Below are 19,138 nucleotides of genomic sequence, written 5' to 3'. Positions count from 1 at the left end.
CAGAGTGGAGCGTGGCCTTGAGCCTGGGGGGAAGCTGTGCCCAGAAGGGAGCTGAAGGCCAAGAACTTGGCACTTCCTCCTTATTCACCACTGTCTCCTTCTTCCATTTCAGGTCCCAGGTGTGATGCAGAAAGAGTTAGTCCAGCCTAGGCAGCTGGGGACCAAGGGTAACCTTCTTGCTCATCCATGCAATCAGAAGGATTTTAACTGCTCTGCCTGTGTGTACCAAACATCATTCATCTGCCTCCAGATTGCCTAGTGGTGCTGCGTCCACTGCCATCCCTCTTCCTGAAGTGGCTTCTTGGGCTTAGAGAGCACATTCACTTAGACTTCCAGAAGCTGGAGCAAGAAAATGGTGCGTACTGCAGAGAACCCTGGGGTATTATTACCATAAGGGGTGAGGCTGGATATGGGGACCATGTCCTCCAAGCCCTGAGGTTCCTCAATGAGGTGAAAATGTGGCAGATGAGGCCAAGGGACAGAGCCCTAAGAGGCAGCCTGAGGCCCTGCTCTACTGTCACTAGGCCTTTCCTCTACACATATGTGGATTTTCAAGCATTGGATGCTTGGGGTCACTTTCCTTTTGTGACTCTCAAGGGTGGCATCATTGGGTGTTAACATCTCTGTCCTGGGCCTTGATTCTGTGTTGAATGACAGGACCTCCTGACCAGAGTCTAAAGATGGAGCGGCTCTGGCTGAGGAGACCGAACCCCAGATCCTCCAGAGCCATCCTTGTCCCATCCCTGCACACAGTTTTCTTGGCTTCCTCGAGGCACTTGAGCCTTTTCTGTGCAGTTCTGTAACTACAGCTCCACCTCTCACACTGTGTGATGTGGTAGCAAATGAGGAGAGAGTTGGTAGCAGAAGGCCCTGTTAATGGGGTCCTGCGTGGAGCTTGGTCCTGTCATGAACTCACCAATGAAATGAGGCAAAGGACAGTGAGTCCGGCTGGATCATGTGTGGGGTCTCCAGATCCATCCTTTTTGGAGGGATGCTCTTTGAGACTTTCCAGTGTTTAGGAAGCATGTTTCCCCACTTTGTGTCTTTGTCCTCCCACCCTTCTCTGCCTAGAGCTGGTAATGAGTCTGTATAATTTTAACTGCTCTCCACAGTCTCAAATGGGAATCTAAAATAAAAGTGTTCTTTTTTGCTAGACAAGCTCAGCATATGAGATGGTGTATTTAACTTCTTTGGTTTATAGTTTCCATTGGAAGAAGATTTCTAGATTCAGTTTGTGTTTCTACTGAGAATTTTTTGGTTTAATATATATAAACTTCTCAAACACAGAGGAATGCTTACTTTAACTGATGTAAGAGTAAATGTTCAAAAGTAAAACACTTTTTCTCCTACTTTGTTACTCAAAAGGTATCTTGGAGTTTACACTTGCTTTTTAATCAACAAATTTTCTTGTAGTTTTAGTAATAATACATAGAGAGGTTAAATCTAATTTCTTGTTTTTAAGCGTGGTTTAAAACCAGAAACCAAACCCACTGCCATTGAGTCAATTCTGACTCATAGTGACCCTGTAATTGTGCTTTAGGTGAAAGTTTACAGAGCAAATTACTTTCTGATTGAACAATTAATACACAGATTGTTTTCTGACATTGATTGCCACCCCTGCAATGTATCAATAATTTCCCCTTCTCCACCCCGGGTTCGCCATTTCCATTTGTCCAGTTTTTCTGTCCCTTCCTGCCTTCTTGTTTTTGCTTTTGGGCTGGCATGCCCATTTAGTCTTCCTATCCATGATTGAACTGTGAAGCACGTTCCTCACATGTGTTATTGTTTATTTTATAGACCTGTTTAAACTTTGGCTGAAGGGTGAACTTCAGAAGTGACTTAAGTACTGAGTTAAAAGGGTGTCCGGGGACCATACTCTCAGGGTTTCTGCAGTCTCTGTCAGACCAGTAAGTCTGGTCTTTTTTTGTGAATTTGAATTTTGTTCTACGTTTTTCTCCAGCTCTGTCCTGGATCCTCTATTGTTATCCCTGTCAGAACAGTTGGTAGTGATTGCTGGGCACAAACTAGTTGTTCAGGGCTTAGTCTGGTGGAGGCTGTGGTAGTTGTGGTCCATTAGTCCTTTGGACTAACTTTTCCCTTGTGTGTTTGGTTTTCTTCATTCTCCTTTGCTTCAGATGGGGTGGAACCAATAGATGTGTCTTAGATGGCTGCTTGTAAGCTTTTAATACCCCAGATGCTACTCACTACAGTTGGGTACAGAACATTTTCTTTATAAACTCTGTTATGCCAGTTGAGCTAGATGTCCCCCAAGACCATGGTCCCCAGCCCTTATCCCAGTATAACTGAGTCCCTCAGGGAGTTTGGATGTGTCTATGAAGCTTCTGTGACTTTGCCTTGGTCAAGTTGTGCTGACTTCCCCAGTATTGTGTACTGTCTTACCCTTCACCAAAGTTACTACTTATCTACTATCGAAACCAAAAACCAAACCTCTTGCCGTCAAGTCGATTCTGACTCAGCGATCCTGTAGGATAGGATAGAACTGCCCCATAGGGTCTCCAAGGAGCATCTGGTGGATTCATGCTGCTGACCTTTTGATTAGTAGCCGAGCTCTTAAACACTGGGCCACCAGGGCTCCAGTCTACTATCTAGTTAGTGTTCTTCCCTCCTCATCCCTCCCCTCCCTGGTAACCATCGAAGATTGTTTCTTTTTGTATGCAGACCTTTTTTTGAGTTTTTATAATGGTGGTCTCATACAGTATTTGTTCTTTTGTGATTGAGTTATTTCACTCAGCTTAATGCCCTCTAGATTCATCCATGTTGTGAGATGTTTCGCAGACTTATCATTGTTCTTTATTGTTGCATAGTATTCCATTGTACGTTATCATAGTTTATCCATTCGTTGTTGGTCATTTAGGTTGTTGCCATTTTTTTGCTATTGTGAATAATGCTGCAGTGAACGTGGGTGTACATATGTCTATTCGTGTGATGTCTCTTATTTCTCTGGGATACGTTCCTAGGAGTGGGATTGCTGGATCTTATGGTATTTCTATTTCTAGCTTTTTAAGGAGGCGCTATATCATTTTCTAAAGTGGTCATACCATTTTACATCCCTACCAGCAGTGCATAAGAGTTCTAATGTCCCCGCAGCGTCTCCAACATTTGTTATTTCCAGTATTTTTGATTCGTGACAGTAATGTCGGGGTGAGATGGTATCTCATCGTAGTTTTGATTTGCATTTCTCTAACGGCTAGTGAACACAAGTATTTCCTCATGTCTGTTAGCCGCCTGAATGTCTTCTTTGGTGAAGTGTCTGTTCATATCCGTTGCCCATTTTTTAATTTTATTGTCTTTTTGTTGTAGAGGTGTTTGGATTTTCTTATAGATTTTATAGATTAAATCTTTATCTAATATGTCGTAGAAAAAAATTTTTTCCAGTCTGTAGGTTCTCTTTTGGTGAAGTCTTTTGATGAGCATTAGTGTTTAATTTTCAGAAGATCCCAGTTGTCTAGCTTATCTTCTGGCATTTGTGTATAGTTAGTTATGGTTTGTACCCTATTTATGCCATGTATTAGGGCGTCTAGCATTGACCTTATTTTTTCTTCTATGATCTTTATAGTTTTTGGTTGTATATTTAGGTCTTTGATCCATTTTGTATTCGTTTTTGTGTATGATGTGAAGTATGGGGTCCTGTTTCATTTTTTTTTTCTACAGTTGGACATCTAGCTGTACTAGCACCATTTGATAAAGACTGTCTTTTCCCCATTTAATGGACTTTGGGCTTTTGTCAAAGATCAGATGAATTTACATCTGAGTTCTCAATTCTGTTCCATTGGTCAATGTGTCTGTTGTTGTACCAATACCAGGCTGTTTTGACTTTCGTACCTGTATAGTAGGTTCTGAGATCAGGTAGTGGGAGGCCTCCTACTTTGTTTTTCTTCTTCAATAATGCTTTACTTATCAGATCTAATTTTTTATAAAACTCCATAATACTATATGTGGTGATCTTTGTTTATTGTTTTGACTATATTGCTACGAATGGACACTTGATTGTGTCCAATATTTTACTCTTACAAAGCTTGCTCTAGTGAATATAAATTTTTAAGACCCAAGTATCAAACGTTTAGACATACAAGCCCTTCTGAACTAAGACAAGTTAAATCAAAATAAAGAGGTTTTCACAACTTATATGAAAATTACATTTCTTTCATTTTTTAAGCCAGTGCTTTAAGCTTTTATTGTCAACTGTATCATAAACTAGGAGTGCATAAACTGTTCATGTATAGTTTAAATAACAGGAATCTAAATCCTTGATAATAGACCTTGCCAGTTTTTATGGCCTCCCAGTATGTATGTTCCAGGAAATGCTGGTTGTGTAGTGGTCAAGAGCTACAGCTGCCAACCAAAAGGTCGGCAGTTTGAATCCACCAGCGCTCCTTGAAAACTCTATGGGGCAGTTCTACTGTGTCCTGTAGGGTTGCTATGAGTCAGAATCGACTTGATGGCAATTGTTTGGGTAATGTGTCCCACCGTGATGGCATCTGCTTCCTGCCTGGAGATTATTGCTGTCTGCATTTGAGAAGTTTGTTCTTATTACCATTATTACTGCTCTTATACCTTTGACACCCAAACCTTTTATTTTTTTTTGGAATAACATTGTTTTTTCAATGAAGGTTTACACAGCAGTTTAGGTTCCCATTCAGTAATTTGTATACAGATTGTTCAGCGACATTGGTTACATTCTTCCCAATTCATGAACATTCTCAGTATTTATATTCTAGTTGTTTTCTTCCCATTAATCTAGTTTCTCTGCCCCCTTATGTTTTTGTCTTTGTTTTTAAATCATTATTGACCGTTTGGTGTCATATAGATGATTTTTTAAGGGAGTACAGTATTCACAGATGGTATCCTTTATTTTGTGAGCCAATCTGTTATTTAGCTAAAAGGAGACCTCAGGTGCTGATTTCGGTTCAAGGTTTAAAGAGTATCTCAGGGAAATAGTCTTGGGGAGTCCTCCAGTCTCAACTGGTCCAGTACATGTTTTTTGTTTCGTTTTTTAGGAATTTGAGATTCTGTTCCACATTCTTCTCCATTCCATCAGGTCCATCTGTTGTGGCCCTGATCAGAATGGTTGGTAGTGGTAGGCACCATCTCACCTAGTTCTTCTGGTCTCAGGGTAGATGAGGCCATGGTTCATGTGGACTGTTAGTCCTGTAGACTAGTTTCTTCTTTGAATCTTTGGTTTCCGCCTTTCTCTTTTGCTCCAGATGAGTAGAGACCAATAGTTGTATCTTAGATGGCAGCTCACGAGCTTTTAAGACCCCAGACACTATTCACTAAACTAGGGTGTAGAACATAAACTTTATGAACTGCATTATGCCAATTGACTGAGATGTCCCACAACACTATTGTCCTAATCCATCAAACCCAGGAAACCAATCTCGTGGTGTGTTTGATTATATCTAAAAAGTGTCCATAAACGTGACACCTAAGTCTTTATCCATAATTTCTATATTGTTTAGTTTTGCCTGTTTGAGCTTTCTGTAGATTTAATTATAGCTGTTTGTCTGGGTTCTTCTGTGACTTTTTTTCTTCAGAATGCTTTTGACTTTCATAAATATTGTCTGTAGGTCTGGTCTACCCATGTTGCTATGCATGCAAGCTACCATTGTATGAATGGACCAAAATTTACTTACCCATTGTAGAGCTTGCAGGACTTGTGTGGTTCAAGTGTAACTTTTGCTCTTGTGAATATTGCTACTCTTATTCTCCTTCCAGACTGTAAGTGCTCTTGAGTAATCTCTGTCTAGTGAGGGGAAATTTCTGAGTTGAAGATCACAGCCAATTTCAAATTTACTAAAAGAGCTGATGCATTTTGCAAATTTACCCTTCCACAAAATATATGCATATGTATCTTATTTGTTCTATCTGCTTATTTAATGAAGTAATTTTTTGCCTTGTAATCAGTGTATAAAACATTACGTTATTTTGATTTTATTGGTCAAGTCCCTTACATTACTCCACTACTGAAAAGATTTTGCATATTTTCCCACTGTTAATTTATATCTCTTTGACTTTTAGGGCTTCTTTATAAACTTTCGAAAATGTTCCCCTAGTATATAACTTATCTTCTCACTCATTTTTGCTGCCCTTTGATAAATTGTTGTGAATTTTAATATAATTTGTCAATCTTCTCCCTTTTGTCTTACTTTTATTTAAGAGTTTTTTCTCTGTTCTGACATCGTAAGATAATGTGGTTATATCTTCTGAAAGTATTATAATTTTACATTCTGATAATTAAAGCCAATCTACTTGGAATTGATTTTTGCAGATGGAGTACATAGGAATAGGCTATTCCAGTTACGTAATTATTTCATAAGAAACAAATCTTTTGCTTTTTACTTAATTCTGACTTATGGCAACCCCGTGTGTTTCAGAGTGGAGCTGTACTCCATAGAATTTTCAGTGGCTGGTTTTTGGAAGTAGATAGCCAGAGCTTTCTTCCAAGGTGCCTGTACCTGGACTTCAACCTCCAACCTTTTGCTTAGTATCTGAGCTCTTAATTGTTTATGCAACCTGGGGACTCCAGTTAGTTGATTCCACTCCACATATTAAATTGTGAGTGCTTTCTGTCACTGCCCGGCACTGCTTGCTGGGTCATGAATCAGCTTTCCATTGAGATTGGTGGGCCTTTTCTGGGGCTGTTTATTTTTTTCTATTCGTCTGTTATGTATTTTTGTAATGGTGTAGTATCTACCTTATTATAGCTCCATTTGTAGAGTAAATATATATTTATACAATTAAATACATAATATACATAGACAAGCCCATGCCTCATTTCTTAGATATCTGGGCTGTTGGTGGACATTTGCAATTACATATACATTTTTGAAGAATTTTTTGTGAAGTTCAAAAAAATTGGTTTGAATTTTATGGAAATGCACTGGAAATAATGGTCTATTCGTGGAGAACAGATATCTAAGAGCATGCACTATCATTCATTTCAGTCTCTGTGTCGTTTAATAAAGTTTTATAATTTCCTCATTAGGGTCTCTTATTAATTACACTCCTTTTTGATACTTTTTATCCTTACTAAAAACATATCATTTTAAAATTATTTTTTTAACTCTTTGGTACAAGTATATATAAATGAAATATTTAAAATAAACCTTACCTTGATACTTATTTTGTAATCTGAATACTCTCAGTCCTATAACCATCTGTATCGTCTTCGGGGGTTCTACATATACGATTATTTAACTTGATAATAGAGATAGGGTATTTTTTTCTTGTTTGTAATCTTTAACATTCTTACTTCTTTACCTTTTTTGTTTTTCCTTCTTGGTATGTGTCAGCTGCAATCCCTATGACAACATTGAATAGGAATGGAATAATGAATGTCCTTGTTTTTTACTTGCTTTTCCTAGAAAAGTGTTGATGTTTTCAGCGCGTATGTGCTTTGCTGTACAGTTTTTGTATGTGCCCATTTTCATCGTTTCTTATCTGATTATGGCCAAAACCCTCTAACGTGGCTCCCAGCTTTTACATTTGCCTCTACACACAGGTTCTTTAAGAGCTGTCATGTCATTTTCCATCTCTGATCAAACGCATAAAATTGCTCTGCATTTCACTCAGATAAGAAACCAGAGTCTTTTCAGAAGCCAGCACGTTTCCCAGAACATGATATGCCCACTGGCTCCAGTCCCCTCTCCAAATTCCTCTGTTACTCTCCAGCATCTCACCCTCCTCTGGTCATGCTGTGGTTTCGGTCTCCCTAAAACGTACGAGACACACTCCCACCTGCTGGCCTGTGCTCTGGCGTTTCCTCCTCCTGGAACGTCTATTCTCAGCTATCCCTTCAGTAATTCCTTCGCATCTTTCAAGTCTTAGCTCTGATCATTGTTTTCAATGAATTCAATTAATTAGGCTGTTGAGGTTTCCAGGCAAATGAGTGTCCCCAAAACTGGAGGGACACGTAGGTACTCTGCTCCTGGGCTTCTGCTCTGGAATGATTCTCTGTATCTGCCTATGTATTTTAGGGGCAGTCTTTTGCCCTGGATCTCAGTACTTTGAGTTCAGTATGTTCAGCTTTTTTCTGGAGGATGGGAGTGATGACTTCCAAGCTCTTTACATATCGGATCAAAATCTGAAAGTCTCCATTTGTGTTTTGTATCATTACTATTGTTTGTTTTGTTTTACTTTGTTGATAGTATTTATTCATGCTGCTTTTATTCTTCCAGTTCCCCAGTTTACATGTTTACCGTTTGCTAATGACCTTTTCATTTGGTGAATAACCAGTGCCTTCCCTTTCCCAGCCATGAAGGTCAGTAGTGCTTTTTGACTCCTATTCCTCTCTGTTGGGAGTTGCTGAAGTTGATGAGCATCGGAAATCTATATGAGTGTTTGCAAAATCATCATAGAACACTTCCAAGTTTTTAGAATTGAAGAGGCAATTTTGTTTCCTTACCAAGCCAGGTTTTACTAGCTAGTGTTGCTGAACGTGATTATTTTGCCTTTCTCTGCATCAACTCGGTAATGGTAAATATGCTTGTGTTAACTGCTTTATTCCCTGAGTTGCATTTTTCGTAGACCTTACCATCATGCAACATTATGTTGTTGTTAGTTGCTGTGGAGTCTGTTCCGACTCATAGCGATCCCATGTGTGCAGAGTAGAACTGCTTCATAGAATTTTTAAGGCTGTGATTTCTCAGAGCAAATTTTCAGGCCTGTCAAGGAACGTCAGGGTGGCTTTGAACCACCAGCCTTTCACTTTCAGTCAAGCGCTTAACTACTTGTGCCATCCAGGGTACTTGACATTATATTGCATTTATTTACTGCCCACATTCAGTGTAGTTATGATCCACGTGCATCCAGATATTTCCGCTTTGTTCAGTGCTGTATCTGATTTGCCTATGTGAAGTAGGCTGTGTCAATATTACCTAAACCAATTTTAATAAATGAAAGAGCCAGATGTAAGGGCCTGAAAGTGAGCAGTCTTGCCTAAGGTATAGGGCTTTGCCAGGGGAAGGAGCTCCAGGTTGTCTGTATTGAATAGGATGTTTGCTTTGCCCCATCTCCCTACTGCCCAGCAGGCTCTAGATCATCCATGTAATTGAGGATTAACAGCCAGAAGAAACAAGCACACTGTAGGCATATGAGCAGAGATGGGTTGTTGTTAGGTGCCCTCTAGTTGGTATGACTCATAGCAACACCATGTACAACAGAACGAAACACTACCTGGTCTTGCACCATCCCCACAATCGTTATTATGCTTGAGCCCTCTGTTGCAGCAACCCTGTCGATCCACCTTGTTGAGGGCCTTCCTCTTTTTCGCTGACCCTGTACTAAGAATGGTGTCCTTCTCCAGGGATGGGTCCCTCCTGATGACATGTCCAAAGTACGGCAGATGAAGTCTGCCATCCTTGCCCCCAAGGAGCATTCTGGCTGTATTTCTTTGAAGGCAGGTTTGTTTGTTCTTCTGGCATTCCATAGTATATTTAACATTCTTCAACAACACCACGATTCAAAGGTGTCAGTTCGTCTTCGATCTTCTGTGTTCACTGTCTAGGTTTTGCATGCATATGAGGCAATTGAAAATACCATGGCTTGGGTCAGTCATGGTGGCACAGTGGTTAAGAGCTCAGGCTGCTAACCAAAAGGTCAGCAGTTTGAATCCACTGGCTGCTCCTTGGAAGTGGGCAGTTCTACTATGTTCTATAGAGTCGTTATGAGTTGGAATCAACTCGATGGCGATGGGTTTGTTTTTTTTTGCGGGGGGAAGGTTCACTTTAGTCCTCAAAGTGACATCTTTGCTTTTTAACACTTTAAAGAGGTCTTTCCTGGGATCACAGCAGAGCGTCCCGGTCATAGTTGGAGAAAAATCTAGAACAAAATTCTACCTCACAAAAAAAGACCAGACTTACTGGCCTGACAGAGACTGGAGAAACCCCAAGAGTATGGCCTTAGGACACCCTTTTAGCTCAGTAATATAGTCACTCCCGAGGTTCACCATTCAGCCAAAGATTAGACAGCTCCATAAAACAAAATGAGACTAATGGGACACAGCAGTCCAGGAACAAGGACTAGAAGGCAGGAGAGGACAGGAAAGCTGGTAATAGGGAACCCAAGGTTGAGAAGGGACAGGGTTGACATGTCGTAGGGTTAACCATTGTTATAAAACAATATTTGTACTGTTTAATGAGAAACTATTCTGTAAACCTTCGTCTAAGGTACAGTACAAAAATAAAGAGATCTTTTGCAGCAAATTTGCCCAGCGCAATACATTGTTTTATTTCTTGACTGCTGCTTGCATGGGCGTTGATTGTGGATCCAAGTAAAATGAAATCCTTGACAACTTCAATCTTTATCATAATATTGCTTGTTGGTCCACTTGTGAGGATTTTTGTTTTCTTTATGTTGAGGTGCAGTCCATACTGAAGGCTGTAGTCTTTAATCTTCATCAATAAGTGCTGAAGTCCTCTTCACTTTCAGCAAGCAGGGTTTTGTCATTTTTGTATCGCAGGCTAATGAGTCTTCCTCTAATTCTGATGCCACATTCTTATTTATACAGTCCAGCTTCTCAGAGTATTTACTTGGCATACAGATTGAATAAGTGTGGTGAAAGGATACACCCTGATGCACACCTTTCCTGACTTTAGTTCACCCAGTATCCCCTTGTTCTGTTTGAACGACTGCCTCTTGTTCTATGTACATGTTCTTCGTGAGCACAGTTAAGTATTCTGGAATTCCCATTTTTCGAAATGTTATCCATAATTTGTTATGATCCACAGAGTCAACTGCTTTTGTGTAATCAATATAACATAGGTAAACCTCTTTCTGATATTCTCTGCTTTGAACCAAGATCCATCAGATATCAGCAATGATATCCCTCATTCCGTGCCCTCTTCTGAATCTGTCTTAAACTTCTGATAGTTTCCTGATGATGTACTGCTGCAACTGCTGTTGAATGATCTTCAGCAAAATTTTACTTGTGCGTTATATTAATGATATTGTTCGATAATTTCTGCATTCTGTTTGATCACCTTTGGAATGGGCACAAATATGGGTCTCTTCCAGTTTATTGGCCTGGAAGCTGTCTTTCAAATTTCTTGACATAGATGAATGAGCACCTCTAGTGCTGCATCCATTTGTTGAAACATTTCATTTGGTATTTTGTCAATTCCTGGAGGCTTATTTTTCACCATTCCCTTCAGTGCAGCTTGGACGTCTTCCTTCGGGACCATTGGTTCTTGATCATATATTACCTCCAGAAATGGTTGAATGTCTACCACTTCTTTTTGGTACAGTGACTGTGTATTCCTTCCATCTTTTTCTGATACTTCCTGAGGCATTCAATAATTTCCCCATAGAATCCTTCAGTATTACCACTCAAGGCTTGAATTTTCTCTTCAGTTCTTTCAGCCTGAGAAATGCTAAACATGTTGTTACCTTTTGGTTTTTTAACTCTAAATCTTTGTACATTTCAGTATAATACTTTGTTTTCTTGAGCTGCCCTTTGAAATCTTCTGTTCAGCTCTTTTACTTCATCATTTCTTCCTTTACTTTAGCTACTCTACGTTCAAGAGCAAGTTTTAGAGTCTCTCCTGACATCCATTTTGGTCTTTTCTTTCTTGTCTTTTTAATGACCTTTTGCTCTCTTCATGTACTGTGTCCTCGATGTCATTCCACATCTCGTCTGGTCTGGTTGTTAGTGTTTCAGCGTGTCAAATCTATTCTTGAGATGATCTCTAAATTCAGGTGGAATATACTCAAGTTTGTATTTTGACTCTTGTGTACTTGCTCTAATTTTCTTAAGCTTTCAGCTTGAACTTTCATATGAGCAGTTGATGGTCTGTTCCACAGTCGGCCCTTGGCCTTGTTCTGACTGATGATACTGAGCTTCTTCATTGTCTCTTTCCACAGATGTAGTCGATTTGATTCCTGTAGTCGATTTGATTCCTCGCTATCTGGCGAGGTCCACGTGTATAGTTGTCGTTTATGTTGTTGAAAAAAAAAGTTTGCAATGTAAGAAGTTGTTGGTCTTGCAAAATTCTATCATGGGATCTCTGGCGTCATTTCTAGCACCAAGGCTATTGTCTTAGTCATCTAGTGCTGCTGTAACAGAAACACCACAAGTAGATGGTTTTAATGAAGAGAAGTTTGTTTCCTCACAGTTAAAGTAGGCTAAAAGTCCAAATTCAGGGTGTCAGCTCCAGGGGAAGCCTTTTTCTCTCTGTCGGCCTTCTTCTCTTCAGTGATCCCCCGGACTAGGAGCTTCTCTGCACAGGGACCCCAGTCCAAAGGACGCGCTCCGCTCCCGGCACTGCTTTCTTGATGGTTTGAGTTCCCCCTGTCTCACTGCTCACTTCTGTCTTTTATATTTCAAGAGATTGCCTCAGGACACAGTCCAGTCTTGTAAATTGAGTCCTGCCTCACTAACACAACTGCCGCCCATCCTCCCTCATTAACATCATAGAGGCAGGATTTACCACACATGGGAAAATCACACAATACCGGGAATCATGCCCAGCCAAATTGATACACACATTTTTGGGGGGACATAATTCAAACCATGACAGCCATATTTTCTAACTACCAATTCTTCATTTCCAACTTTTGCATTCCATTCACCAGTAATTATCAGTGTGCTTTGATTGAATATTTGATCAATTTCAGACTGCAGAAGTTGGTAAAAGTCTTCAATTTCCTCATCTTTGGCGTTAGTGGTTGGTGGGTAAATTTGAACAGTCGTCGTATTAACTGGTCTTGCTCGTATGCATATGGATTTTATCCTATCACTGACAGCATTGTACTTCAGGATAGATCCCAAAATGTTCTTTTGACAATGAATGTGATACCATTCCTTTTCAATTTGCCTTTCCTGGCATAGTAGACCATATGATTGTCTGATTCAAAATGGCCAATACCAGTCCATTTCAGCTCACTAATGCCTAGGATATTGATTTATGTGTGTTCCATTTCATTTTTAGACAACTTCCAATTTTCCTAGGTTGATACTTCGGACATTCCATTTTTCAATTATTAATGGATGTTTGTAGCTCTTCTTATTTTGAGTTGTGGCACTTCAACAAATGAAGGTTTACTCCATCCACGTCATTAAGGTGGACTCTACTTTAAGGGAAGCCCTGGTGGCGCATTGAGCTGGGCTGCTAACCAGAAGGTCAGCAGTTTGAGTCCACGAGCCACTCCTTGGAAACCCTATGGGGCAGTTCTGTATTCTGTAGGATTGCTATGAGTCACTTCTGATTTGACGGCACATAACAACAACTACTTTGAGGAGGCAGCTCTTCCCCAGTCTTTTGAGTGCCTTCCAATCTGAGGGGCTCATCTACCAGCACTATACCAGACAATGTTCTGCTGGTATTCGTAAGGTTTTTCCCTGGCCAATTTTTTCCGAAGTAGACTGCCAGGTCATTCCTAGTTTCTCTTAGAAATGTACTTGTCAAGAAGTTAGTCTCTAAAGCACATTGACCTGCATTCTGACCCTGGCTCAGCAACATACCTTTTGGGCAGTATTGAATGTGTGATTGATTGTAACTTTCCTCAGCTATAACCCATTTGGAGCAATATCTACTTAGGAGAGATATGAGAAATAAATGAGCTAGTGTGGGGAAAGCTTTTTGCAAATCCCTTTAAATATTATAGTTGCTCAATAAATGGATATATTTTGGATTTGAAGTTAGAGTTTTTAATGGCCTTAAAATATGTAATCTGTAGCACTGCAGTGGAGAGGACTTTTGAATGTGGCACTGGATCAGTGTTGGCTGTGACACTATCATGCCAGCATTGATTAGGGATGACCTTGACAGCTCACTTTGCCCCATAGCCTATCTGTTCTATAGCTGCTTGGCTGTTCAGTAAAATTTTAGCATTGAAAGTAGAGTGTAGCAGCCTTTTGTGTCCTCAGTACATGTGGGAGGTAGAGGGTTGATGTTATTTTACAGAGGCCAGTCCTGCAGCCCAGACGATGTCGGTGGTCAGGGTTCAGGTGGTCATGCTTGCATGCCTTCCAAGGGCTGAACACGTGAGAAGATTTTGGAGTGGAGCGTTTAGAGGGTTTTTGTTTAAGTCAAGGATGCACGAGCAGTTTAACAGCTAAATCTCCTGCACATCAATGAACTTAATAGAAAATTTGAATCTTAATCTCTTGTCCACTGTCAGCAAACACAAGGACATGCTATTCTGGTTCTTCAGAGGTTGAGCTCTTTGTCATCTTGTAACGTTGGCATGTTTTTGTGTGGGTGTCTGGGTGTGTGTGTGTTGGAGAGTCACTAATTGCTGTACAGTAGCTTTGGGTCTCAAAGATTGAAAATTCTGATGATACCTAGATGCTTGTTTCCTGTCTTTCAGTTGAGCTCCATTTACCTTTTCAGTACTCTTGTCTGACAGTGCAACTTTAGTGTTATTGAAAAACAGGTGACAGATACGTAAAAATTCATAATTCTCCAAAATATTCTCTTTTCAGCAGGTGATCCTGTCAGCTTTTGATCACTTGGAGTTAAGAAAATACGACAGGCTCAGGGCCTTGGGTTGCCACTTTGTGGAGGCCAGTGTGTCTCCCATGGTTGGTGAGGGGCAAAAAGAAAAATTGCCAGTCTTACAGTGTTTCCCGGTTGTTAATGTCTCATCCTACTTTCACCCTGTGCTTCACGTTTTGTTAAATATTTTGATGGATCCTGTGCAAGGAAGTGAAATTTTTTTATTTTTCATTTATTTTTTACCACAAGGAAGAGATGATCTGAATGTGGAAATACGGCCTTTGTTGTACAGAATTTCTCTGATTTATGCTATATGTTCTTACTGTTCTAGACAATAAAGATAGAGAGGAATGAGATTGAATTGTGGAACTGTGGAGAAGTTCATTGTGTTGGAAGTTTTGTTGAGTCGATGACACAGGATGCAATCAGTGAGAAAGTGAATGCAGACAGTGAAGGGATGAGACTGATAGCTAAACCTTAGAGTAGACCTTAGTAGAACACAGAACCCTGTGTCAAATCCCCATGAAATCTCAGTTCCCCAGGACTGTCAGCCTCACCTTTCCTTTCACACACATTGGAGTACATGGTTCCTTGCTGAACCAGAATATGTGGGATGTTTTAGGACTCAGTGGCTGTTGAGGATGTGGCTGTGGACTTTACCCAGGAGGAGTGGGCATTGCTGGATCTTTCTCAGAGGAAACTCTACAGAGATGTGATGATGGAAACCTTCAGAAACCTGGCCTCAGTAGGTATGGATGGCTTTATTTTATTAAATTTATTTTTTATTGAGTTTAGTCATACTCATCAATGTTACTCCAGTATGTGGGCTGAGGAATGGGAATACATTGTTAAATAAGACAAGTATGGTTATTTGGTCTCTGGAACATGCATATTCTGGCTTCCCCATGAATACAAAGCTCTATGTATTAAACTGACTTCTCCTTTGAATTGTGGTTAAAAGCCTTAAGGCTCTTTAAATGTTGTAAATGTGAGGATTGACTTTAGGGGTTTCTTTGGAGCACAGAGAGAATATTTGTGGTCTGGGACCTTATAAGGAGTCTTACTGTGTTTATTACAAGTTTGACATGATTATTTTGCTACAAATAAATTCATACCTGCCATCTCCAGAGACCCTGAGGGCCAAAGTATTGGCTCAGTGTCAGGGAAGTGTTCATTGCTTCTCCCTGTCTTCCCTAATGATATGGTTCTCCATGAGCACCATGTCAGCTACACACATTTGTTCTCTCAGCAAGAGGAAGACCTGAGGAGAGTGCAGATAGCACTCATCAAGGACCACTGTGTGGGGGTGGGGGGGAAGGGAGGCGCCAGTAGGCAAGAATCCTTTGAGGGACCAAGGCTGCATGGAAGGAATGAGATTTGAAAAAATAAGTTAGAAAAAGTCTCTTTTGGGTTGAGGAGGATGTACTTCACAGATACCTGAGCTTGCTTTTCTGATTTTCATCAGTCCTAACACACCTGGTTCATGGAGAAAGACTGTCCCCTTTTTCTCTTTTAATGTTCCATGTGCATTGTGTCCAATACCTTTCTTCTTTGCTCTTCTAATTACACATTATTTATGTCACCATCACCTTCTATCTTCATGGAAGTATTTCCTAGTAAATTGCTTTTTGACCATTGCCAAAGTACTGAAACAGCAAAATGTGTCAGAGTGTTTCCTTGTTCACAGCTACCTTTTCCCTCTGAGTAATTTCTATCCTTTTTGTTTCATATTATGAACCTCGCATTATATCATTGGGTCAGTTTCTCGAAATCTTAATGATGGAGAAAAGCTATCCAGTGAAAATATAATAGTGCAATTCATGAGAAATGACACCTGGTCCTCGATGGTAGGAGAAATCCATGAATTTCATAGCACTGAAGATCAGAATAACAACCAGAAAACACATGTGAGGTGAGTATCATTTACATGAGAGACAGCAGTGCTTCAGAAGAGAGTCTTAAGAAGATATCATGACATTAAAGTATTTATATACCTAAGGAGCTCAGGTGGGACAAATGGTTAAACACTTGACTGCTAAGCAAAAGATTGGCAATTCGAACCCACCCAGTACCTCTGCAGGAGAAATACCTGGCAATCTGCTTCCATAATATTTACAGCCAAGAAAACCCTATGGGGCAGTTCTGTTCTGTCACATGGGGTCACTATGAGCTGGAATCGATTCGATAGCACCTAACAACAACTATATATATAAATACACATATGCACACACACACGTACATAGATATATATATATATTTACACATACACATAAACTGATTGCTGTCAAGTCTTTTCCTACTTGTAGCTACCCTATAGGACAGTAGAACTGCCCCATAGGGTTTCCAAGGTTGTGCCTTTATGAAAGCAGACTGCTACGTCTTTCTCCTGTGGAGCTGCTGGTGGGTTCAAACCACCAACCTTTTGATTAACAGCTGAGCGCTTAACCACTGCACCACAAGGGCTCATTTATATATATACGCCTACTCTTCACTTATCAACATGATTAGGTTCCAAAGACTAGGTTGTTATGCGAAAATGGAGGTTTTTTTTCCTCTTTTCAGACCATCTATTTGTCTGATTCTTTATCAAATATGATCATAGAAACAACAGCTAAGATTTGCTAATGTACTTATCACTGTGACAAGTCCAGTTATGGAGTATTCCTCTGCAGAGAAGGAGGCTTGGAGGAGGCAAAGCTGGATAAAGCCAGGCTGTGTGACTGGAGGGCTCACGGCTTAACTGCTTCAGCTTCCTCTTTTGCTGGATAAGAGTTTCCCTCAGGGAGCCACCTCCAGAGCTCTACTCCCACCCCTGCAAACCTTGTGTTCATGATTCTGGAGTGATCCTGGAGCCTGCCCTGTCCTCTGGTTCTGGCAAGTCACTGAGGCTCAGGGCTTCCTGCAAGGGCACTGAATGCTTGGCCGTGCACCCGACCCCACCAGGCAGAGGCTTCAGATCCAGTTCAACTCACTTTGGGATGTCATTAAAACTTGCCTGCATTTTTTCCAGACACCCTCTTTGATGCCTCTTACTTTTCTCGTTTCCCAATCCATAGCAATTTTGAGTCTCAGGGTCAGGCCACATAGGAGATAGAAACCCAGAAGAGGTGCCCGCTGGCTCAATGATGACTGTACATCTGCCAGGAGGCCGTGGGCACACAGGAAGGTGCCCAGAAACCTGCCTCATTAATGCCCAGAATAGATAGTAGATTTTTTACTATTAAATGTTAAGTGTCGGTTAATGAGATAGTTGATAAGTGAAGAGTAACGTGTATACATACGTACATACGTGTGTGTGTCTGTGTCTGTGCGTATCTATATTTCAAATGTGTTGCTGTTGATATTCTGACTCGTGCTGCTGGGTGAGTTTAAATCACCAATCTTTAGATTCTAGTTGAGCTCAAACCTTTTGTGTCATCCAGGTATCTTACATATGTATATAAAACCAGATTTAATATTGTGTGTTTGTAGAATTTTTACAGTACAATATTTTCGTAAATGTGAGTCAGATATTGAATATTTGAAACATATTTCACTTATATATAATTATCACAAAGCCTAGTATTTTAGAAACACTGAAAATAATGGTCGCATCTCTGCCAGATGATTTAATCTATGAAACATGAGACAATTCAGGGCAACAAATACATGTTTGCTGTGTATGGTAATGGTGAAATGGTACAAAAAAAAATCGTGTCCAACAGCATGCTGCCTATTTTTAACAGAAGGCATATGGTAGAGGACTTCTGTGAAAGTAATGAAGACAGTCAGTGTGGACAGACCTTCAGCCGTATTCCAAGTCTTTCTGTGCTCGAAAGAACTGCTATGGAAACATATCCTTCTGAATGCCTTGAGTGTGGAAAGTCCTTGATGGATCATTCATCACTTAAGCATCATATCAAATCTCACTCTGGATGCAGTGTCTATCAGCATAAGGAATGTGGAGACCCCTGCAGTTGTTCCTCTTACCTCAGTACTCCTGTGAGAACTCTTACTGGAGACAAACCCGTTGAGTATAAGGAATGTGGCAAAGCCTTTCATCATTCCTCAAACCTGACTAGAACTGTGAGAACTCACTTTGGAGAGAAGTCTTATATATGTAAGGAATGTGGGAAAGCCTTTAGTCAGTCCTCAGACCTGACTGCACATGTAAGAATGCACAGTGGTGAGAGGCTTTATGAATGTAAGGAATGTGGCAAAGCCTTTCGTTGGTCCTCAAACCTCACTATACATATGAGAATTCACAGTGGAGAGAGGCCTTATGAATGCAAGGAATGTGGGAAAGCCTTTAGTCGGTCCTCACACCTCACTACACATATAAGAACTCACAGTGGAGAGAGGCCTTATGAATGTAAGGAATGTGGCAAAGCCTTTAGTCACTCCTCAAACCTCACTGAACATATAAGAACTCATAGTGGAGAGAAGCCTTATGAATGTAAGCAATGTGGCAAAGCCTTTAGTCAGTCCTCACACCTCACTGAACATATAAGAACTCACAGTGGTGAGAGGCCTTATGAATGTAAGGAATGTGGCAAAGCCTTTAGTCACTCCTCAGACCTAACGACGCATATGAGAATTCACAGTGGAGAGAGGCCTTATGAATGTAAGGAATGTGGAAAAGCCTTTAGTCGGTCCTCACACCTCACTACACATATAAGAACTCACAGTGGTGAGAGGCCTTA

General features: G+C 40.5%; 1 protein-coding gene across 1 annotated transcript in view; it reads left to right on the top strand.

Annotated features, from left to right (window-relative positions):
- The window catches only part of LOC101348196 (zinc finger protein 699-like), a 42,534-nt gene that overhangs the window by 22,323 nt on the left and 1,073 nt on the right, over window positions 1–19,138 (top strand). The window contains exons 2-5 of the mRNA XM_023738654.1: window positions 113–355; window positions 15,079–15,205; window positions 16,218–16,368; window positions 18,182–19,132. Of these exons, the coding sequence (XP_023594422.1) occupies window positions 353–355; window positions 15,079–15,205; window positions 16,218–16,368; window positions 18,182–19,132 (1,232 nt within the window). The 5' untranslated portion in view covers window positions 113–352. The remainder of the gene's footprint in view (window positions 1–112; window positions 356–15,078; window positions 15,206–16,217; window positions 16,369–18,181; window positions 19,133–19,138) is intronic.

Source organism: Trichechus manatus, unplaced genomic scaffold (genome assembly GCF_000243295.1).
Source record: "Trichechus manatus latirostris isolate Lorelei unplaced genomic scaffold, TriManLat1.0 scaffold00120, whole genome shotgun sequence".
Taxonomy (NCBI): domain Eukaryota; kingdom Metazoa; phylum Chordata; class Mammalia; order Sirenia; family Trichechidae; genus Trichechus; species Trichechus manatus.
The sequence above is the reverse complement of the archived record's forward strand: the minus strand, read 5'-3'. Positions and strand labels throughout refer to the sequence as shown.